Source organism: Myotis yumanensis, unplaced genomic scaffold (genome assembly GCF_028538775.1).
Source record: "Myotis yumanensis isolate MYYU_CA2020_CCGP unplaced genomic scaffold, mMyoYum1.0.hap1 SCAF_3, whole genome shotgun sequence".
Taxonomy (NCBI): Eukaryota; Metazoa; Chordata; class Mammalia; order Chiroptera; family Vespertilionidae; genus Myotis; species Myotis yumanensis.
Window position 1 is genome coordinate 212256963 of NW_027223754.1, and position 22901 is coordinate 212279863.

General features: G+C 62.7%; 1 protein-coding gene across 2 annotated transcripts; it reads left to right on the forward strand.

The window, feature by feature from the left end:
- PARVG (parvin gamma) lies at positions 1–20977 on the forward strand. Of its 2 annotated transcripts, XM_070408022.1 has the most exons (13): positions 1–331; positions 2757–2848; positions 5977–6041; positions 7136–7238; positions 7929–8063; positions 9009–9124; positions 10165–10220; positions 12181–12203; positions 14353–14411; positions 14619–14687; positions 15652–15753; positions 20249–20321; positions 20757–20977. In XM_070408022.1, the coding sequence occupies exons 2-13, from the start codon at positions 2770–2772 to the stop codon at positions 20864–20866; spliced, it is 990 nt and encodes a 329-aa protein (XP_070264123.1). In that variant the 5' UTR covers positions 1–331; positions 2757–2769; the 3' UTR covers positions 20867–20977. The 2 variants fall into 2 exon arrangements, with proteins under 2 accessions (XP_070264123.1, XP_070264124.1); XM_070408023.1 differs by lacking the exon at positions 2757–2848.
- Positions 20978–22901: the final 1924 nt, after the last annotated feature.

The following is a 22901-nucleotide window of genomic DNA, read 5'->3' on the forward strand; positions in this document are numbered from 1 at the left end:
AAGTCGAAATATTAAACTCGAGTTGCCTGCGAGGCATCGGGCCGGGAGGTGGGGCTGGGTCGGGGCCCCAGGCAGAGCTTTCCGGTGGGACTGTGGTGGCATCTGGGAGCATCAGGCCTCCGCGCGGGGGAGGGCGCAGCCTGCAGACCTAACCTCAGCCCGCGCCCAGCCCCAGCCCCCAGCCCCCAGCGGAGGAAGTCAGCGGCTGGCCCCTGCCTCCCGGGCCCTGCAGCCCCTTTGACCTGGGGAGCCCGGAACCTGCGTCTGGGTGAAGCGGGGGCCACCATTGGAGCTCTGTGACCCTCGTTTTCTCACGTGGAGGAAGCGCCGGGTGAGTCCTCCTGGCATCCCAGCCCGAGGGAGGCCTGGGCTGCAGGGCTGTCGTCTGTCTGTCTGTCCTCAGTCTTGCGAGTCCCAGCTCACATGCGGAGGGCTCTGAGGGGCAGGGAAACTGAGGGCAGAGGGCGCAGTCTTAGCTGAGGGGCTGGGCCTAGTGGCCCCTTAGCTCCTGTCCCCTGTCCCCTGCCGAGAGGCGGCCCCGGCGGCCCCCGCGGCCCCGCCGGCAGAGGGCCCGGCCCTGCCTCTGGGGAGCCAGGTGAGCAGGTTCCGGCTCCACGTCATCTCCCCTGAGAAAGGCCACCCCCAGTCGTCAGAGGGAGACACTGAGGCCTGGGGCCGAGGAGGGCCTGCCCGGCTGCTGTGGCTCGAGGCAGCCGCCTTGGCAGCCTGAAGTCCAGCCTCTGTGCTGAGAAGCGGCAGGACCAGAGAGGGCCGGGGGTCGGCCGAAGTCACACAGCCAGAATGAGGAAGAGCCGCCGGAACCGAGGCTTGTGACGCCCAGGCCAGGCCCTGCCCTCCTCTCTGGACACAGATTCAGTGAATTCGTGTCCAAGAGGAGGCTGGGGACTCGGGAAGCCCGGCCGCTGTGCCCCCCCGGCTCCCCCCACCCCCACTTCAGGACAGGACGGTCCTGCGTGTCCCCGGCTGGTGCCGGTGTGAAGGGGGCTCGGGCCGTGCAGGCCTCTGCTCAGTGCAGCTCTGGCCCTGCCGTGGGGCTGACCCCGGAGGGTTTATGCTGCCGACACTGGGCCCCAGGTGTCGTTAGGGCTGGCGCCGCTGGGAGGGCAGGGGCTGCGGAGAGAAACTCGGGGCACGGCTGCCCGCGAGCAGGAGAGGAAGTCGTCAGGGGAACAGGAAGGAGGCTCAGCTGGTCCGTCGCAGGCGGGGGGCAAGCTGGGTACCCCCACAGTGAGTTCCTGTACACCCGTGGGTGCGGCCTTTCCCATGCTGAGGAGCGCGAGGCCCCCAACCCCCGCCCCCCCCCCGAGACAGCCCCCTGCAGAGAGCCCTGTCCAGGATTGGGGGCCAGCAGGGCCAGGCCACCCCTGAGAGCCAAGCCAGGGAGTGGGGGCCAGTCCAGGTGACAGTGGCCCCCCAGCTCCGGTCCCTCACTCAAAGGCTGGAGGTGCTCTGCGCCCAGCTGACGAGGCTCAGGGCCCAGCCCCCCCCGCCCCCCCACCCCCCGCAGGAGCTCAGGGCCTGTAGATAACACACATCAGTCCCCCGATTCCCCTTGAGCTCAGGGCTTTTGGATGGAGGAAGCTCTGAGGAGTGGCCACCCCCTTGTCCTGACTATGGGGTGCAGTGGGGTATGTGTGGGGCTTCCTGTCCTGGGTGCAGTGGGGGTGGGGTATGTGTGGGGCTTCCTTTCCTGGGGTGCAGTGGGGGGGTATGTGTGGGGGTGGGGTATGTGTGGGGGTGGGGTATGTGTGTGGGGGGGTATGTGTGGGGGGTGGGGTATGTGTGGGGTGGGGTATGTGTGGGGGTGGGGTATGTGTGGAGGGGGTATGTGTGGGGTGGGGTGTGTGTGGGGTGGGGTATGTGTGGGGACTTCCTGTCCTGGGTGCAGTGGGGGTGGGGTATGTGTGTGGGGGGTATGTGTGGAGGGGGTATGTGTGGGGTGGGGTGTGTGTGGGGTGGGGTATGTGTGTGGGGGGGTATGTGTGGGGTGGGGTATGTGTGGGGGTGGGGTATGTGTGGGGTGGGGTGTGTGTGGGGTGGGGTATGTGTGTGGGGGGGTATGTGTGGGGTGGGGTATGTGTGGGGGTGGGGTATGTGTGGGGTGGGGTGTGTGTGGGGTGGGGTATGTGTGTGGGGGGGTATGTGTGGGGTGGGGTATGTGTGGGGGTGGGGTATGTGTGGGGTGGGGTGTGTGTGGGGTGGGGTATGTGTGTGGGGGGGTATGTGTGGGGTGGGGTATGTGTGGGGGTGGGGTATGTGTGGGGTGGGGTGTGTGTGGGGTGGGGTATGCGTGTGGGGGGGTATGTGTGTGGGGGGGTATGTGTGGGGTGGGGTATGTGTGGGGTGGGGTATGTGTGTGGGGGGGTATGTGTGGGGACTTCCTGTCCTGGGTGCAGTGGGGGTGGGGTATGTGTGGGGGGCTTCCTGTGCTACAGGAACCTGGTGGGCTGGACACTCTGTGCCCGGCTGGGGATGCCCCGCTCCTGTGGAGCCTGTGTGCAGACGGTCCCCTGGCCTTGTGCCCCCACCCTGTGCCCCAGCCCTGTGCCCTCACCCTGTTCCCCAGCCCTGTGCCCTGCTCCACCCGGAGTCCAGGAGCGCTGCCTGTGGCCTCCGTCAGGGACCCTGCCCCCTGCCTAGACAGCAAGTGGCTCACCCCCCCAGAGCCAGCTCCCACCCTGTCCCCGCACCTCCTGGCCTGGAAGAAATGACGCCCTCTGTCCCCTGCACCCCAGGGCTGGCGGGAGGATGGAGCCCGAGTCCCTCTACAACCTGCTGCAGGCGCCCAGGCCGGCGGGCCCGCCGGCGGAGGAGGAGCTCCCACAAGGTGCTGGGACCTAGCGGGGTGGGGTGGGGGTGGGGGTGAGGGTAGGGATGGGGGTGGGGGTGAAGGGGGGTCTGCATCCCAGAGCCAAATGGACTGCGCCCGGGAACATGCATCCGTACAGGTTGCCACTGGGCACCAATTCTGTTCAGAACGTCCGCCTTCGGCTTTGTACCCGACACCCCCTCCCGCTTCTGGAACCTTCCGCAGTTATCCCCATGCCCCTCGAAGCCCACTCTCCGGGGTTAATGGTGACGGTGAGAGGGAGGATGCCACTTGCCATGCGTGCCTACTATGTGCTGTGCGGAGCTCAGCACCTCTGTCCACAGCATCTCATTCGTGGCTCTGAGGGGAGGTGCTCTTACCGCCTTTGGTTAAACGGGGACACTGAGGCACAGAGGCCCCCTCGCGGGCTGGAGGGTAACTCCGTGAGTGAGCTGAGCCCGAGGGGGCGGCTCCAGGACTCGGGCTGCACACCCCCCAGGCGGTCCAGGCGGTTCTGCGTAGACCTGACATCTGGGGGGGCTGGTCTCTTTAGGGCAGGGGCGGGGGCAGGGGCGGGGCAGGCTCGGAGCCACTCAGCGAGGGCGGGCCCATCAGCCTGTCTGTGTTCTGAGCGTGGGGGTTTGTGGCCCTGACATCACTGCCCCGACTTCTCTCTGAGGAGAGGGCTGGAAGGAGGAGGGGGACGGCCTGTGCTCCAAGCTGGCCTCTTCCTGGGACCGAAAACACCCCGAGAGACACCCCAAGTCCCCAGGCCAGGGCGTTCGGGGCTCCCTGGAATTCATGCCACATGAGCACCATTACAGTAGGTCCTCGGTTACGTCGGAGATCCGTTCCTACATAAGCACCTAGTCACTCACATGGCGCGCACACACAGCAGTAATGACGTGAAACAGTGCAAGAATTTAAAAGAAAGATAACAATTCCTGACCTTTACTTGTGGTAAATAAATAATAAAAAACATAAAGCACATATGTACATACATCGAAATGACAGAATTTTTTTTTTTATAAATAAATGGGAGATGGCAACGCAACCACGAAACGGAAACGACGTAAGTCGAGTCCGATGTAACCCGAGGACTGTCTGTGTAATGACAGAGAAACAGGTGACATCATTAAAGCGAAAGAGCAGAATTGGCTTTGCCCGGCCCTGTGAGTCTAGCCCAGTGGTCGGCAAACTGCGGCTTGCGAGCCACATGCGGCTCTTTGGCCCCTTGAGTGTGGCTCTTCCACAAAATACCGATTTCTGCTCATGGGCCACGAAGTTTCAATCGCACTGTACATGTGCGCCAGCACGTGGTATTTTGTGGAAGAGCCACACTCAAGGGGCCAAAGAGCCACATGTGCCTCGTGAGCCGCAGTTTGCCGACCACTGGCTAGCCTTTAAACACACTTGGGGACCCGAGCCCCTGGGTGAGTGACGGGGACTGTTGCCGGGTGCAGGGTCTCGGGCCGGCTGCGTGCACAGCGGACTCTGCTCATCGCTGGTTTGGGGTTGGAAGCACCGCCAGGAAAGCTGCTCTCAGCGGAAGGCTCCGCGGTTAGAAAAACTATTTGTTCTTGTTCTATGGCCGATTTAGGGACAGGGAAAGCAGAGCGGGACCAGGATGGCCGAGTGGCCCAAGACCTGGCCCGGAGGGACCGGGACTGTGTCACTGCAGCCATTCATTGGTCCCTCTCTCGCTGGCCGCCCACTCCCAGTGTTTGCTTGTTACGGCCAAAGGGGCCTGCTCAGACGCCACTTGTTACGGCCAAAGGTGATCCTGAGTGGGGGTGTGTGTGTGTGAAAGGATTAAGGAAAGACAGACAAGAGAATGAAAGCTGGGTCTCGGTGGGACGCTGCTCCCTGATGAGGAGACAGCGCCAGCGCCACAAGCCGTGTCTTTATTTGATAGCAGATGCCACGAGGCAAAGTAGGGGCGTGATCACGTTGTTTACAGCATTCTCGTGAGTTTCATCCTCACTCAACTGCATGCACCTGAAATCTATCACAAGGCACGTGGGGCCACGTGTTCGGACCATAGGTTCAAGCTCACAACCACAGCCGTTGGGTATGATTGTGCTGGGAGGGCCCTGCCCTCCAGCTGGGACTTGCACGTGGCAATGAGAGGACCCTGTCCTTTCATTAGTCCGAGGCTTGAACCTGGCCAAGACACTGTAGCCGCGACCCACGTTTGCTGAGACCCGCCCAGCGCCCGCACCGTGGCAGCCCCTGTCCTAGGAGATGCGGGCGGGTGATACTAGCGGGTTTTGGAGCATCTGGGGGTCATCTTGGCCGGGTCACGTGAAGACTCAGGAGATGCACTTAGTTGCCTTGGGTGAGGCCATCCCTGCCTGGTGACTCAGTTTCCCCGTGTCCATTAGGGCTAGCTGACCACTGGGGTCCCTGCAGCCCTGACACGCTGTATGTCCCGTGAGTCTAGAACGTGGGGAAGCTGCGGACCAGGGTCCCGAGGCTCAGAGAGTGACCAAGTGGCCGTGTCCACACCAGGGAGACAGGCAGACGTCCGATGGGACAGGCACCCAGTTCAATTCGAGCTTCAGAGACACGCAGTCCTTTGAGTGTGTTCCCCACACACAGCGCGCCGAGCCTGGGAACGAGCCGGCGCTCACGAGGGCCGTCCTGGGAAGAGCTTGGGGTTTGGGGAAAACAGCGGCAAAGGAAGGGGGGGGGGGGGGGAGGACCGGGCACGAGTGAAAACCCGGCACTCTGGGTGTTCGGTGCTCAGGGGCGTCTGTTTCTGTGTCTGTGTCTATGACTACGTGCCTGTGTGCGCAGGTATGTGTCTGTGTATCTGTGTGTGCAAGTGTGTGTCTGAGTCTGTGTGTGTCTACATGTGTGAGTGCATATGCCTGTGCATCTGAGAGTGTGTGTGTCTGTGTGTGCATATGTGTGCAAGTCTGTGTTGATGTGTTTGTGTGTGTGTGTCTGTAGGTGCCTGTGCATCTGTGTGTGTGTGTGACTGTGTGTGAGTACATTTGTGTTTGTGTGTGTGCATGTGTGCGTAGGTGTGTGTGTGTGAAGCAGCAAGGCCAACTTCCCCTTGCGGCCACGGTGACAGCTCTCTAGGTGACCAGGGCCCTGCAGTGTCCCCAGGCGCGTGTCATGCTCGCCTCTGCTTCCAGGGGAAAAGAAGAAGTTCCTGCCCCCCACGTCCCGGAAGGACCCCAAATTTGAAGAATTGCAGAAGGTGAGGCAGCTTCTCCCACCCTGACTTCTCCGGAGGCAGCTCCCCGTCTCCCTGACCTCAGGCTGGCAGGGGGCGACTCCACAGGCCCCCGGACACCCGTTGAGTGGCTGCGTGAAGGAGCATTGATTGAGCACTGACTGTATGCCTTTCTATGCATGCTCCCAGCAAGCCTCAGCAGATCGAGAGGGACCCATTGTCCCCTGCACCCCAGGGAGGGCATGGCGATGCTGAGAGAGATGGCCTGGCCTGTCGGGGCACAGGGCTGGCAGTGACAGAGCCGGGGTTTGACCCAGGCATCAGCCCCGAAGCCCACACTCCTTCACGCGCTCGGCGGCCCAGGGCCACGGGCAGCTGTGAGGGGGGTGGGAGTGGGCATGTCTCCCAGGTCACAGCCTGTCCTTGGCTGCAGGCCCCGCGGGGCACAGGCTCAGGGCCTCCACCTTCCTCTGGTCTCCACGTGGCCTTTCTGCTGACTCCTCCCAGGGGCTTCCTGGCTGCACCACCTTCCGCTCCCAGAGACCTGTGGCCCAGTGTCCCTCCTCCCCTCTCTCCCTCCCGTTCTCTTGCTCCCTCCACCCACCTTTCCCACCTTCGGACCCTGGCACACAGAGGAACCCAGCATGGTCCCTTCGGGAAAGCCTGGTTTATACACCAAGTCCTGGTTGGCTCGGGCTTCTTCCTTAAAGAGACCAGGCAGTAATTCTCCGCTGCTTCTGGCCTCTGGAGCACAGGCAGGGTGGGCAGCCCCGCCTCCAGCAGAGCTGCAGAGGGAGCAGCCTTTATGCAGCACTTGGTCAAGTTTAGGGTTTGGGACGGGACACCAGCAGCCCCTTGCACTGGACAAACCACAGCCTCCCAGGGCCCAGGTCTGTGGTGGAGAGAGGCAGAGGGTCTTCGGGAGCCGAGACCAGGCCCCTAACTCAGTCTGAGAGATCAGGGAGGGCTTCCTGGAGGAGGTGGTGTGTGACCTGGCTTTGAAGGATGGGCGGGAGTTGGCAGGTGGGAGGGGGCACTCCGGGATGCGGGGCAGCACTGAGCCCGGTGAGGGGCCAGGCGAGAAATGGCCTGGGTCAGCCGTCCTCTGGGCCCGACAGGTGCTGATGGAGTGGATCAACGCCGAGCTCCTCCCTGAGCACATTGTGGTCCGGAGCCTGGAGGAGGACATGTTCGACGGGCTCATTCTGCACCACCTTTTCCGTAAGCCCGCCCGCCGGGGGCTCCCGCTGCTGCAGGAAGCAGGCGTGGAGGGGTGCTGCTCCCCAGTGCTCCCTTCTCAGCCCACAAAGCCCCCTCAGGGTTGCCACCGGGCCCTCGGCCTTCCCCACCCTCTCCCTCTGCTGGTGCGAGCTCGGCCTGGTCTAAGGTCTGTCTCTGCACTCAGCTGGGAGGCCCCGCGGGGCGGGTGGGTCTGGTTCTGGTCCTGGGTCGGCACCTGTACCAAGGGCTCTAGCACAGCCCCAGCTTCACGGAGGCTTCCTGAGCCCACCCCAGACCAGCTCCGTGCTGCTCCCACCCCATTTCACAGATGAGCACACTGAGGCACTGCGGGGCCTGGTAACTTGTCCAGGGTCTCACAGTGAAGAAAGTGGGGGAGTGGGGCTTTAACCGCTGACCACACTGCCCTGCAAAAAGGATCACAGAGAGTGGGGATGGGGCAAGGTGGGCACAGCGGGGGTCCCGGTGAGGGGCGGGCTTGCTCAGCCCCACAGCCCGCCTGCCCCACTGCGGAGGGGCGAGGGGCGGGCGCTCTTACTACCTGAATGCTGGCCTGGCTCAGCCTCCTGGGGGAAGTGCGCTGGCCGTGGGTCCGCGGCAGGAGCCCTCACTGTGTCACCCTCTCCTTTCTCCCCCCCGCTCCTGCCCTCCCCTGCCTGCTCCCAAACCCAGAGAAGCTGGCGGGGACCAAGCTGGACGTGGAGGAGATCGCCTTGACCGCCATGAGCCAGAGGCGCAAGCTCGAGGTGGTCCTGGAGGCCACCGACCGCTGCCTGCAGGTGGAGGAGCCCAAGTGGAGCGTGGACGGTACGCGGGCCTCAGCCGGGCTGGTGTCCGGGGCGGGGCCCGGAGCCTGGGGCCCTTTGCATGGGGACGGCTTCCCTCACGCACGGGGCACGGCTCGGTCGCCTCGGATCTGGGCACAACCTGGGGGCTTGGGAGGAGGCAGAAGCCTCAGGCAGGTGCAGAGTGGGCACAAAGGCCCGGTCAGCGAGGAGCAAACAGCGCTGGGCACTCCTGTACCCGAGGTGTCACTGCAGGGAAGCCCCGCCCGAGGACGATGCACACAGTCCTGGCCACAGCGCAGCCTCTGCTGACTGGGTGCCAAGTGCCGGGACGCACCCACCTACCCGTCAGGGGGCCCGGCGGCCCGGCCTATGAGTTTATTTCTATTTTATCTGCGGCGCCTGCTCGTCAGAAATGACGGTGTGCAAAGCAGCCGGTCTGCCCTCCTGGGTAACAGTTTGCCATGAACGTCCCGTCACTCCAAGCTCTACGGCCTCCCCACTTCTCAGATGAGAAAACTGAGGCTGGGAGGAGGTAACGAGGTTGTGTGGCAATGATGTACGTTTTCAAACCCACTTTGTGTTGGCTGGGCCGCCCGCCACCGCCTTCACCGCTCTGCTTCCTGCCTCACGTCCAGCAGCTGGTGTTGATAATGTTGACGTTGGCCCTGACTTAAGTCACATTCAGCTTAAACCTGACAACTTGTCCAACCAGTGACCGACGCTAGGACAGGACACGTGGTGGTTTCAGGTGCAGACAGCGCCTCAGAGAACATCCCCGCGTCCAGTCCCCGGCCCCACGCGGGCTGTGCCCTGGGCCGCGTTCGCAGAGGTGGGAGCCTGTGGTTAGGTCTGAATGCAGATCTCCAGGCCTCTGCTTCCCAGGGGTGGACACAGGTCTCGCCGGTCTAAGAGGGTTGTTGTGAGGATAAGGAGGCCCCACTCTGACCTGTGTCCCTCCCCGCAGCCATCTTTAACAAGGACCTGCTGGCCACCTTGCACCTCCTCCTGGCCCTGGCCCGGCGCTTCCAGGCCGACCTGCCCCTCCCCCGCAACGTGCAGGTGGAGGTGATCACCATGGAGGTGAGGGCTGGGCCTGGGCTCCAACGCATGGGGTGAGCGTCTTGGGTCCACATTCACGCCCTGGATTGGCGGGTGCTGCAGGGGGCGGGGCCGAGCCCAGTGTGCTCCTGGGAGCCGTGAGAAATGGGAGATCCTGCCCGGACAGCGGTGGGTGTGGGGCTCGAGCTGTGGCGGAGCAGCAGGGACCCAGCGAGGCCACCTGGAGGTGGGGACCTGCCTGGGTGTTAGGCAGGTCCTGCTGATGGACCATGTCCCACTCCTGAGTCACGGCCTGTCCTGGGTGCTGTCTCTCACTCCCTAGCCGACAGCTATGACCCCAGTTTTCTCACCCCGAGGGGTACTCGCTCTTACACTCAGCACCACAGATGGGGCCCCGCCTGCTTCCCCTTGTTCCCCGGCTTCTGGGTACCCGTGAGTAGTGGGTGTCCCATCCTGGGGCTCACCTTTAACTTGACCCAACAGAGTAGGCAAAGCCCAGCCTAACTCAGGTGAATTATTCTTACTGTCTCAAAACCATTACTTAAACTTACCCACTGAGCAGTTTCATGGCTTTTGTTTATACTTCTTATATAAATCAGAGGGACTCCATTTCTTCACTCATTCACTTATCCATCCATTCATCGACCCCTCCATCCATCTATCCATTTATCCATCCACCCATCCACCCATCCACCCATCCATTCATTGATCCATCCATCCATCCATCCACCCACCCACCCACCCACTCATTCATCTATCCATCCATCCATTCATCCATCCAGTCATCCATCCATCCACTCACCATTCATTCATTACTGACCTCAGTGAACCAGGCTCTGGTGAGACTCTGGGGTTCCTGGGGAACGAGGCCGACTTGGTCCTACTCCTCGTGGGTCTCAAAGCTCATAGGAAGGACAATTAGGGGACCAAGTGATGAGGCCGCCAGGAGGCCACCCTGAGGAGGACTGGGCTCCGTGGGGCTGCTTTGGCCTCTAGACCGAGCAGCAGGCCTGGTCCCTGCGTTCGCTGGGGTGACGCAGTCCCTCCCTCTCCTTTCTCAGAGCACCAAGAGCGGCCTGAAGTCGGAGAAGTCCGTGGAGCAGCTCACCGAGTGCCGGTGAGGGAGGGAGCAGGACCGGGCCGGGGTTTGGTGGGATTGGAGGAGCCCTCACACTCTGCCGTCCTCTCAGGCCTGTGGGGACACCCGGGGCCCCTCCATCTTGCTGGCCTCCCAGACATGCCCGCCTCCTGCAGCACACTTCACCCTCTACCACCAGCAGCAGGCCGAGCTGGGATCAGAGGGGCCCTGGCCCTCAGTCCTGAGGTCACCCACAGCCACGGGGCCAGGAGGACTTTGGGGCCCCGGCCCTCCCTGGAAGCCACCACGGGGCGGGAGGTACTGCCACTGAGTGACCCTGACATCGATGGCAGAGCCCGCGGGCCTCCTGCTGCAGGGAGGCAAGGGCACCAAGCGCTCACTCACACCACCAGCACTTACGGAGCGCCTTCTGCACGCAGGGCGGGAGCTCTGTCCTGAGTGCCCAGCTCAACTGGCTCAGTCTGTTGTCTGTCCAGCGAGCAGCAGGCCCAGCGAGCTCTGTCCTCCTAGAGGCAGGGCCGCCGCTGATCCTGGCGGGCCTCTCTGGGTGGGTCTGGGAGGCGGCTGCTTGCAGAAGCGTCCTCGGCTCCCTCTTCCGTTAACGTTTGCTGGAGGCCCGCTCCACACAGGGCGCCTGGCCCATGGCCCCTGTGAAGCCCGGCTGGGAGCGTTCAGTCCACTTCGGCCCAGAGGCCTGGCAGTCAGCTCCACCCGGCCTTCACCCTGGCTCTGCCGTGTACGCTGTGTGACCCTGGGCTAGTCGCCTCCCCTCTCTGAGCCTCTATCTCCTCTGAAGAGTGGGGATGCGTTCCTCCCTGTTGGGGCTGTGGTGAGGGTCATAGATGAAGTATGTGAGGCGACCTTCCTCCACCCCTGTACCCCCCGATCCTGAGGTCCCTCCAGCCTGTGGCTCCTGGTTTCCTGTGGAGTGTGGGGGGGCGGTGTAGGGGGGTTCCAAAAGCCGCAGGGTAGGGGATGGCCGGGCCCCAAGCCTGTGAGCGGAGTGAGGCCAAGGCCCTTCCTGCCAGCAGGTTCTGTGGCCCATTTAACCGTCCCCAGGACACCTTGGGGGGGGGGGGGGGCTGTCCCCTCGACTCAGTGAGGCCGAGCGACCTCCCGTGAGCCAGGCCTGAGTTCCAGGGTAGAATGATGTGGGGACCTGGAGTGGGCAGGTGCCGTTGGAGCCCATGACACCAGGTTCCTTCACCCTTCGTGACCCGCAAACCGCCCCTCTCTGCCTGTGAGTTCAGGTACCGCGCGAGGGCCACCTCTGGCCCCAGCTGTGTCCTGGACCCCACGGGGCGCCTCTGCCTTTGTGCTGCCCGCGAACCCCGACCCGGCTCCCTGCAGAGGGGGCCCCTGGCCTCCCAGAGCGTGGCCTACTTTGGGCCCAGAGCCTTGCTTCTAGGGGACAGGGGTGGGGTGGAAAATTTAACAAGAAAGTGAAAAAAAAATTCAAAACAGTAAAAATGGAGTGAAAGAAGCCAGAGGTGGGCCTCCTGTGTGATCTCATTTCCATGAACTTCTAGAACAGGCAGAAGTCAAGGACGGGCAGGAGGAACCAAAGCAGGGGTACCAGCTGTGGGGCAGTGTGGGGGGCGGGAGGGCACGCTATGGGCGCTGGGACGGTTCCATACCTTGATGAGGGTGGGGATCACACAAGTGCGTAAAAATCTGGAAGCTATAAACGAAGGATTGGTGCATTTTATTGTCTGTATAATACACTTCCCTCCCCTGAACCAAAAGAGCAACCCCCAAAACAAGATCCGGGCATCTGCGGGTGTGGAAACCTCCAGGGCGGGGCCTGAGCTCTCTTGCTGTCAGTCCACAGGGCCCTGCCCCGTACGAAGCTGCCAGGGATAAAAGACGCCGGCTTCTTTGCCAGCCTTGCCGGGGCCAAGCCTTGTCATAGTGAAAAGCTGTCGGTCTCAAGGTTTTTAACCATTTATCTGCATTTTCTCCCCCTATCCCCCCTTAGCGCAGACAAGGACCGAGCTGCAAGTGAGTACTGTCGGACCGCGAGGGAGTCTGCTTCTGTCGCGCGCGTGTGGCAGCGGCCGTGCAGCCACGGAGGGCTGGCTTCTGGTGCCCCCTCCCTTTGTGGCCTGCCTGTGTACTCGAGCTTTCTTCTGCTCCGTTTGTCCCTTTCTGTCTGTCCTTGCCTGGCATGGCTGTTGCTTCTCACGCTATGGCTCACGTGGGGGGAACGATGTTTCATCCCCATGGTGGTGAGGGCGGAGCTGCTAAGTGTGTGGGCTCGGGAGCCAGGTGGCCTGGGTTCACACGCAAAACCTCCCATGTATTAGTCACATGAGTTTGGGAAAGTCTCTCAACCCACCGGTGCCTCAGTTTCCTCATCTGTAAAATGGGATTAATAATGGCACACACCTCTCAGGCTGGTGATGAGGTTAAAAGAGGATTTGTAAATGTGCTCAGCACATAGTGGGTGCTTAATAGTGCTTGTTCAATCATGTGGCTGCTGCTTTTGTGCAGGGCTCCTCACCAGTCGATTGACTGGCCCAGCCATTCCTTCCTCCATCCATTCATTCATTTATTCACTCACTCACTCATTCGTTCCTCGGGCAACTGGACTGGCCAGCTGTTCATCTATTCATCCATTCACTTACCCACCCATCTATCTACCAATCCATCCATCCACCCACACACCAATCCATTCATCCACCACCCATCCATCATCCATCCACCCACCAATCCATCCACCCATCCATCTGTCATCCATCCATCTACCAACCTATCTATCCATCATCCATCCATCCATCAACCACCAATCTATTAATTCACCATCCACTCATCAATCTACCAATCCATCCATCCATCCATCCATCCATCCATCCATCCATCATCCTAACATTTTTTCCCACCCGTACAGAACACAGAGCTATATGGGCAGGGGCTTCTAGGAAGAGGGGCGGAGGGAGGCTGACTGGGGCAGGGAGGAGAGGGAGGTGCAAGGCCGGATGAGAGAGAGTGTGTGTGTGGGGGGGGCCGGCATGAGGACCCTGGGGTTGCCCAGAAAGCAGTGTTTGTTCGGGGGCAGCATGAGGATGGGTCACACAGGAAGGGGCAGGGCCTCCTCACCCCGTTTCTAGCACATTCATGCTGCGCTGGTCTCGTCAGCTGAGCACACGTCTATCTCTATTCCTGGCTCCTCCAGGGACACTTCCCTGACCACTGGCCAGGAGGCCTGGTAGGGACCCGGTGTCTGCACTGTGGTCATTGGCTTACGGGGCTTTTCGATGCGCACGGCGCTATCTGGTGCTGCTCTTCCCCTTCACTAATGAAGGAACCACAGGCACAGAGAGGCCAAGTGACTTGCCTGGGGTCACACAGCGGCTGAGTGGCAGAATCCGAAGGTCACTTCTACTCAGTCTGTATACTCAGAGCCGAGGACCAGTCTCCCTGGGGGAGGGTGTTAGCTGCCGAGAGTGAAAATGCAGGCTGTGGACAAAGGGCGTCAGTCTGAGGACTCGGTGTCTGAGGCTGGACCAGGAGCCTGAGCTGCTGAGATGCTCTGTCCCCAGACCCCATGGGCATGGCTCAGCTGCCTCCGCCGTGTGCACACTCAGGCTCAGGCCTCTGGGAGGGCTCGATGCCCTCATTCTGCCAGTCCACAAAGGCCCGCGAGGGGACCTGGGGCCCGTGTCCGTCCGGGCTGGCCCCCTGCTCAGCCACCTGCGGCAGCTCCGTGGGCCTGTGGGTGGAGCAGGGAACTGGGGGAGACGGGCAAGTTTCCAGAGGAAGGGATGGGGCTGGGGGGGCGGGGGGGGGGGGGGAGGGACAGATACCATCCCCGGTGTCCCCTGCAGAGGGATGACGTTTACTGAAGTTCATGGTGGCCCAGCCAGCATGCCAAATTTGATCTTTGCTACCAAATTCAATCTTTGCAATGACCCTAGCTGGAAGGTATTATCAGCCATACCTTACAGGCGAGGAAACCAAGGCACAGAGAGGGGCGGCCAGCCCCCCGAGCCATACAGCCAGGGAGGCAGTGGCTTGGCCCCAGGCCCGATTTTAAATTCCAGGAGCTCGAGCTAAAACGCCAGCTCCCCCTGGTCTGGTTACGCTGAGAAACGGGTGGGAGGAAGTCCCTGTTTGGCTTGTGACGAGCAGTTTGTGGGTCTGTCTGCAGAGGACGTCTTCGATGAGTTATTCAGTCTGGCTCCTGAGAAGGTGGGCGCCGTGAAGGAGGTGAGAGACCCGAGTCCACGCAGCTCTGGCCCCCGCCCCCCCCCCACCCTCCCACCCCCCACTTCACCCCCGCCCGCCTGGGCCAGGCCTGGGGGACAAAGGGGGGCTGTACACCGGGTGCTGTGGGGCAGAGGGGGGCTGTCTGTCCCCCCGAGGGGGAAGGTGGCACCCTGAGCCCCCGCTGGGTCCTTGCTCTTCCCTGGATAGGCCATCGTGACCTTCGTCAACCAGAAGGTGGAGCGCCTGGGCCTGTCTGTGCAGAACCTGGACACCCAGGTAGGCGGTTTCTCGGGTTCGCATCCCACCTGCTCCCTCTCTCCCCTGGGAACGCGACGGTGTCCGGAGAGTGACGGCCTGGACGAGGCCGGTGCTAGAGGCGGGTGGCAGAGGGGGTCCTGGAGGCCTGGGTGCTATCACCAGGATATGCCAGCAGGAGAGAGTCCAGGCCGAGCCAGTCGCTCAGAGAGGCCTAACACGGGGCATCTGCATGAAGGTCTGTGGAGGGTGGTTTTCCTCAGACTTGTGTTTTGTCTCTTTGAGGAGGCAGAATTGGGTTGTATTAGCATACGCTGCACTGGTACCAGGACGACGGCTTTATCTCTGTGCACACAGGCGGAACTGGCAGAAATATTAATGCAGCCGCCGGCCCAGGGAGCCGTGCGCTGGTCGCTGCCTTTTCCCGATGGAATAATTTTCCTCTTAGCTCCGTTCCCTCCTGTGCTCCTGGAGCTCCTGGACAGTGTGTGGTTTAAAGAACGATGAGGTCTTTCCCTGGAAATGTAGGACAGCGCCTTCTCTCAGCACGTGCGAGGTGCTGGCAGCCAGCAGCCGCTCTGTACCTGCTGTGGCTGCGTTTACAGCAACGCGTCAAGGCCAGGGACGCCGGCCCATGTCTCAGACAGGGAAGCTGAGTCCCAGAGAGGCTGTGTGACCTCGGCAGGGCCCCTCGCCCTGGGAAAGGAGAGTGGGACCCCCAGGGCCTGTGCCCCAGGGCAAGGCCATGTGCCCCAGTGCCGAGGCCATGTGCCCCAGCGCCCAGGCCATGTGCCCCCAGCTCCCAGGCCATGTGCCCCCAGCTCTCAGGCCATGTGCCCCCAGCACCCAGGCCATGTGCCCCCAGCTCCCAGGCCATGTGCCCCCAGTGCCCAGGCCATGTGCCCAGTGCCAGGCCATGTGCCCCCAGCTCCCAGGCCATGTGCCCCCAGCGCCCAGGCCCTGTGCCCAGCGCCCCCCTCTGTAGTTTGCAGATGGCGTCATCTTACTCCTGCTGATTGGACAACTGGAGGGCTTCTTCCTGCACCTGAAGGAATTCTACCTCACGCCCAACTCCCCCGCGGAGATGGTGAGTCTCCAGGGACATTCCCCGAGGGTCTGCCTCTGAGTGGACCGGTCTGTGCAATCGGCACGGCCCATCTTTACTTACTCACCTCCAGTGACGTGAAGGGTGAAGAGAACGTTTGTTTGCCCGTATGTCCTCTCATCCACCCACCCTCCCACCCACCCGCACATCTATCTGTTGATTTGCCCATTCACTCATTCACCCAATTACTTAAACCCTTCACTTGCTGCCCATCCATCCATCCATCCATCCATCCATCCATCCATCCATCCATTCATTCATCTGCCTGTCCACCCATCCACCCAGCTGCCCATCCACCCATCCACCCACCCACCCACCCACCCACCCATCCATCTATTCATTCATCTTCCCATCCACCCATCCACCCACCCACCCACCCACCCACCCACCCATCCACCCATCCACCCATCCATCTATTCATTCATCTTCCCGTCCACCCATCCACCCACCCACCCATCCACCCATCCACCCATCCACCCATCCACCCATCCATCTATTCATTCATCTTCCCGTCCACCCATCCACCCACCCACCCATCCACCCAGCTGCCCATCCATCCATCCATCCATCCATCCACCCACTCATCTGCCTGTCCACCCAGCCACCCATCCACCCACCTGCCCATCCACTGTGCACCTGGCCCCTCATTCCTGAGGCCCTGCTTGGTGACAGGCCCTGTGCCGTGTGGGCCAGAAAGATAGCCCAGCACAGCTCCTGCTTTGGGAGCCCCCAGTCCCCCCCCTCCCCCTGCCCCCCGTGCTCTCAGCAATGCAGTCTTCCAGGGCTCCTGTGGGTGGGTCGGGGGGTCTGAAGGAGCGAGTGGTCAGTAGAACCGGAAGAAATCAGGAGAGACCTTGCCTAGAGGGGACCGTGAAGTTGGTTAGAGCTTGGTCTGCGGAGTCAAACCCTAACCAGTGGGGAGCGGTGCCAACAGAGGCTCCGCTGTGGACACAGCACAGAGATTTCAGGGCTTCGCTCCTGCAGCAGGGGCTGCCAGGGCGGTGGGGGCCTGGCCCCGTGGGTGTCAGGGGTCCCCCGTGGGCCCTGGAGGCCGGCTAGGAGATGGCCGCCTTAGTCCGGGCAGGGGTCTGTGGCCTGGCCTGGGGGCGGATGGACAGAATGATGCTGCTGGGGAAGTGACAGGGGGAACCGCAGAAAACAGCCCCACAGCCTTGGTGACTCGTGGGCCCCTGCTCCGCACCCCTGCCCCGCGGCCGCCCCCAGCCGCCCAGGCCCCCGTCACACGCGCCTTCGCAGTTCCTGGCGCGTGTGGGTCTCTGCCCCCAGTGGGTCTCTGCCTTTAGTGGGCATGGTCTCCACCATCCCAGGAACAGGGCTGATCCCCACTCCAAGGATGATCCCAGCAGCGGTGGGAACTAGGGCAACACACGCCCGGTTCTTACCAGTCACTAGGCAGCAGGCTTGTCTGTCTCCAAAGCCAGTGCTGCCTCCCCGTTCGCTTCCTTCCTTCCTGGGGAGTCACTGTGAGCCCCGAGGGAGACGACCAGAAGGAGGCTGGCCCCAAGCTGCTGGGACGGCACCAGGCTCCGGAGGGTCAGGGCTGGGGCCGAGGCCGGGGTGCTGCCCGTGTCCCGGAGACAGGACTCTGACATGTGAACAGTGAGGGGGAGGCGCGGGCGGGACGCACGCAGGCGGGGCCCCAGAGCAGCACAACCCCTCTGTGACTCGGTGCTGGTGGGACGTCGTGGCTCACGCTCATTATCTGGCTCACTTCCAAACCCCGGTGACAAGCCAGGGACACACGCCCGCACCACCCATCTGAGAGCCGGCTGCTGAGGACCAGCCACCGGAATGTGGGGAGAGGCAGCCTCCTTGCTCGGCCCGGGAGTGAGTTGTATGGGCCGTGACTGAACCCTCGGCTGCAGGAACGGATGCAGGACACACCGAGGGCCATTAACCAGCGAGGACAGAACAGCAGTCCTTTCGGAGGTGGGGCCCGGGACTGGCCACCCTGGCAGAGCGACCCGACCTTCCTCGCCAGCGCTGTTTGCGCGAGATTGCCGATTGCCGTAGAGATGGTGGGAGAGATCATCTGTCCTGGGACTCACAGCCCGGGGACAGCACCGTCCTACCACCCACATTCAACACGGCTCCTCGGAGGGTCTGAATGCATCCTCCTGGTCGCAACCTCCCCTCGGCTCCGCGGAAAACCGAGTTTTCACCTTCATCGTGGCCAACCCGCGCGGAAGGAACGTGGTGCCCTGAGCAGAGCGTGGAGAGGCGTCTGGGGCCGGGCAGCTCCTGGCTCAGAGCGAGAAATAAGTGAACGAAGGAATTGTTCCAAAACACTGGTCTCAGGGACCCTGTGGTCAAATCACTGGGGAAAACACGCATAGTCTTCAGGTTCACGACACCAGGACACACTCAGCAAAGGGCTTCTTCTTTTTATTTTTAAAAAAATATATTTGATTGATTTTTTACACAGAGAAAGGGAGAGGGATAGAGAGTTAGAAACATTGATGAGAAAGAAACATCGGTCAGTCGCCTCCTGCACACTCCCCACTGGGTACATGCCCGCAACCAAGGTACATGCCCTTGACTGGAATCGAACCTGGGACCCTTCAGTCCACAGGCCGATGCTCTATCCACTGAGCCAAACCGGTCAGGGCAGCAAAGGGTTTCTTATCACTGTGCTCAACCGGCATTTCCCCAGACGGTTTGGTCACGGACTCGCCTCCATCTCTTCCCCGGGTCAGAGGCAGGAGCGTGGGGCTCCTCGCTCCCAAGGTGACTCTGTGCAGCCCGGGAATCGTGTTCCTGAGAATGTGGACAACAGCAGCCATCCAACCCTCATGTTCCAGAATATTCCAGTCTGGGGAGAAGACTTGGGGACACAGTGACGGGACGCGTGGTGGACTCGGACCTGCTCCCTTCAAGGTGCCGTCCGGCCCCTGAGGTGTGGCCTGCTGGGGGCCGGGGGCGGCTCTTGTTTCTTCGCCTTGGCTGACGGAGAGGGCACAGCCCTGCGGGCCGCCGGCCCTATTCCCACTCTCTCTTGCATCCTGGACCTGCGCTGGCTCAACCCCTCTGTCCATCTGATGCTCCAACACCAAATCCTCACCCACCTTTCAGACCCCAAGGCAGGGCCCGTGGCCCCTCGCAGCCCCCGGGAGCCAGCTGCCCGGAGGACACCTGCCTCTGGCCCCCAGGCACAGCAGGAGTCCATGGGGGCAGGCAGAAGACACTCCCCCGACCCTGCCCAGTGACCTTGGGCCAGGACTGCGAACCACACCCCTCCTCCCTCGGGGAGAGTCCTTTCTCAGGGGCCTTGCAGCCCTCCTACGTGTCCCAGCGCGGCAGCCTGGGAGCGGCAGGCGGGAAGGGGGGCTTTTCCACGGCACCAATGAGGGCCTGAGCCCAGCCAGGCCCCGTGACTTGTCTGCCTGTGACCTTTGACCTGGTGGGGTGACGCACAGACACACAGCCTAGATCTCAAGACTCGACCTGTCCAGACTCCCAGGTGACAGGAGGCAGCCTGGGCAAGGCTGGACCCCCTCCCGCCCAGCCCTGCCTCCAGGCCCTGGCTGGGTTGCCATGGGAACTGCCTGGCATGTGTGATGCCCGCTGTGGGCAGGGCTGGGAAGGCTGGCCACCAGTCTGGGATGTCCAGCCCCCAGTGGACCGTTGGGTGCCTGAGACCATGAAGGAAGGACCTGCTGGAGGTCCCAGGGAATCAGGGGTTCAGCCAGCTCTAGGGCTCGCTGTCCACTTCACCCCACCCCTCTCTCTGCTGCCACACAGAAGGGTAGGCTCTATCGGATTGGACCTGAGGCCCAGGGGTGAGACTAGATGTGAAAGGGAGGTGACCCCCAACCCAGGGTCTGCTCTGAGCCCCGGGCTGACAGGGCTCCCCACCCGGTATCCCCTATCAAGGCACGGGGAAGGGGTGGTGACCCCACCCCGCAGGTGAACAAGGGGAGGCCTGGGACCAAGTGACCTGCTCCCCGGCTCCAGGTCATCCAGTGACCAAGCCGGAATTAGGGCCCCGGAGGGTCGGGGGGGGGGGGGCGGCTCTGCCAGCCTCCAGCCTGCCTTGCACGGGCGTCAGAGCGAGACAGACCTGGTTCCAGTCCTTCCCATCTTGTGAGTTTAGATAATCCCCATGGCCACTGGGAGCCCCGGTCTCCGCATCTATGCTTTGCCTATGGAACACAGCTGGTTCTGAGGGCATCTGTCACCCACAGGGTCAGGGGCCACCTCAGAAGAGGCCAGGAGGGACCTGTGCTCCTACCCCTAAGTCCCCTCCCCTGGCGGCCTTACCTCCAGGCCGCCTCCACCAGGAAGCCTTCCCTGACTGGCGGGCTGGGTGCTCTCCTCAGTGGCTGCATTCCCACTAGAGGTGGCCTCCTTGGTGCACGTTGGACGTCATGGATGAGGGTGGGCCTGCCACGGGGGCCCGGGGCCTGGGTTGGGGCTGCCTGGTTTTGCCAACGTCTGGGGGGTCTTGTTGTTGTAGCTGCACAATGTCACCCTGGCCCTAGAGCTGCTGAAGGACGAAGGCCTGCTCGACTACCCTGTCAGCCCTGAAGGTGAGCGGCGGCCATGGGGGCCTCAGCCTCGGGCGGGGTACGCAGAGCGGGGTACGGAGGCGGGGGGGGGCAGTGCCTATAGGTGTGCTCCAGCCTCTTGCTGCTGTGGGGGACACTGTGGCTTCACCCCGAGGGGGAGGGTCCCGGGGAGAGGAGATGGGGGACGAGTCCCTGGTGATGGGCTGTCGGAGAGGTAAGGCCCTGAGGACTTTCTGCACCAGAAGAGGGGAGCCGGGGAGGACGGGTGGGAGGAGGGGCAGGGCCGTGCGACGGGTCCTGCCTGGGACTCAGGCTGGGCGTGCCCAGCTGCCTGGCGTGCCCGGGGTTTGGGGAGTTAGCACTGAAGCCCCAAGTCCCAGGACACCCCTGGGTCCCCGCACTGGGACTTTCACCCCCGGCCCGGCCTGACCGGCCGCCCTGCTCTCCCTGGCACAGACATTGTGAACAAGGACAGCAAGAGCACGCTGAGGGTCCTCTACAGCCTCTTCTGCAAGCACAAGCTGAAGGACGGCCCGGACAGGGGGCCCCGGGGACCCCCGAGTTAACTGTCACCGCCCCAGCTGCTGCTGGCCGCCTCCCCGGCCCAGACCCCACCCGCTCGTTTCCATCTGCTTGAGAACCTCTGAGCCACTAGACATGGATCCGTTTTGAGCCAACCTTTGGCCTCGCTCAGTTTATTTTAACAGAAATGTTTCTGGGAGGGATTTGGGGAGCCTGCCAGGGCCCTGGGAGGGCGTTAAATATGCATAAACATGAGGTGACCCAGGCGCAGCCTTGCTCCCCACAGGGCTGGTATGGAGGTGCGCCTGTCCCCTCGGAGGGCCCCCCGGGGCAGCTGGAGCCCGGCCATGTGACCTGCACTCGGGCTTGAGGTCTGGCTGGGAGGGCAGCAGGGGCTCTCAGGGGTCAGGGCTGATGGCCAGGGGCCTCGGCCTGCCCTCGCGCAGCCGCTGCTGCCCGGGGTGACGGTCCCATCCAGCGGCAGGAGCCCCACGTGACTCCAAACCCACATTCCTGAGCCACTCGGGGAAAGTTAACCAGTTATTGCCCGAGGCACCGAGGCCCAGGCCCACCCCGTGGCTAAAATCATGAGCCATGCCCACATCACAGGGAAGAAGTCCTTGCGGTGGACGGGGGCTCAGAGTCTCCCAGTCTGTCCCCAGGAGGTGCCGGGGGCTCTGGGTCCTCCTGGCACTGCTGGCTTCTGACCCCCCCGCTGGCCCCCGTCTGTCCCCTGCCCACCCCAGCCTCTCCACGCTGAACGCTGTCAGCCCTGCCTGAGATGCCCTCATCCCAGCCACCCAGCCCCTGTCACTCATAAGAGGAGGGGGACATCCTTGAGGAGAGAATGGAGGAGGGATGGGCCCTGGGACAGGGTGGACGCCTGGGGGGTCCGGTGCCTGGGGGTGGGTAGAAGGAGTGGCTCCCACAGAGCCCCTCCCTTGTGTAGCCCACCACCCGGCACCCTGGCTCTCCCTGCCTCCCTCCCCTCCATCCCAAGAAATCGGACTCCAGCCAACGTCACCGCGGAAGTTGGAAGCGGGGTCTTCAAGGGGCCGCAGGACGCGCCCAGGGCGGGAGGAGCACCGGCTGGGCTGGGTGTGCAGCCGCTCGGACCGAGTGACGGGAAATGCCTCGAAGGCGGAGGTGCAGGAGTTGAGCTGCAGGAGTTGAGCTGCTTCCCAAAATAACCCCAGGGCAGCTGTCTGGGCCTGAAACTGGGTCTGGCTGCTGGGCTGGGCTGCGGAGCCCCGGGCCGCACCAGCGCCGCTCTGGGAACAGATGGCACGAGGAATATTTTTTCTTTCACCAAAGTCAGCTGGGAGCGAACAGCTTGTCTGCAGACGTGTGCCTCCCCCCTCTCTGTGGTTATAGTTCAAAGCCCCCGCCTCCCCCCAGGTCCTGCCCCCACGGCTCCTCCTGGTGAGACTTGGGTGGCCGGGCAGAGGGCACCCCAGCCTCTCTCACCTCAGAGCTCACGGCCCTCACCACTGGCCGGTGTGCCCCAGGGGCACCCGGGCCCCTCGGTTCCTGGGTTCCGGGCTGAGCTGAGCAGCAGACTCTGGGGCCTGGGTGGTGGGAAAGGAACAGTGGGATGTTCCAGAAATGATTCTTCCAGAGAGAGCGGCCACGTGACCCGGGCAGACCAACAGTGCACAACTTCGTTCACTTGTCTGCAAGTGTTTCAGATCAGCTGGCACATTAGCGCCCAGTAGGGCATCAACGCACAGGCGGGCTTTACCTCCACATAAGCCCTGCGCACGAGCCTCTCAGGGACTTGAGCCCACCAGCGGGCTGAAACCCCCCCCCCGCCCCCCCACACCCCGAACACCAGCGTTAAGGCTGCGCTCAACTCCGGGCTCGCTGCTCTGACCTCTGGCCGGTGCCCTCGGCCACGGAGCAAGGCCAGCGGGTCAGCAGCTCCGCTGAAAACACAGAGGCCAAGGGAGGACCCGTAGCGCTGGGCCCTCCTTCCCTCGCCGTCTGGAGCCGCAGGAGCCGTGTGGCCTCGCCGGAAGGCCTGCGCTCCAAGCCCACGGGGCCCCCTCGCAGCTGCACGGTCCTGGGCGAGTCGCAGCC

Bases quoted from the DNA above. Each gene is read 5' to 3' on its own strand.
- PARVG (XM_070408022.1), top strand. From the start codon at position 2,770: ATGGAGCCCGAGTCCCTCTACAACCTGCTGCAGGCGCCCAGGCCGGCG. The intron at 9,125-10,164 runs GTGAGGGCTGGG...CTCCTTTCTCAG, and splicing joins TGGAGGTGATCACCATGGAG to AGCACCAAGAGCGGCCTGAA. The intron at 14,412-14,618 runs GTGAGAGACCCG...TTCCCTGGATAG, and splicing joins AGGTGGGCGCCGTGAAGGAG to GCCATCGTGACCTTCGTCAA.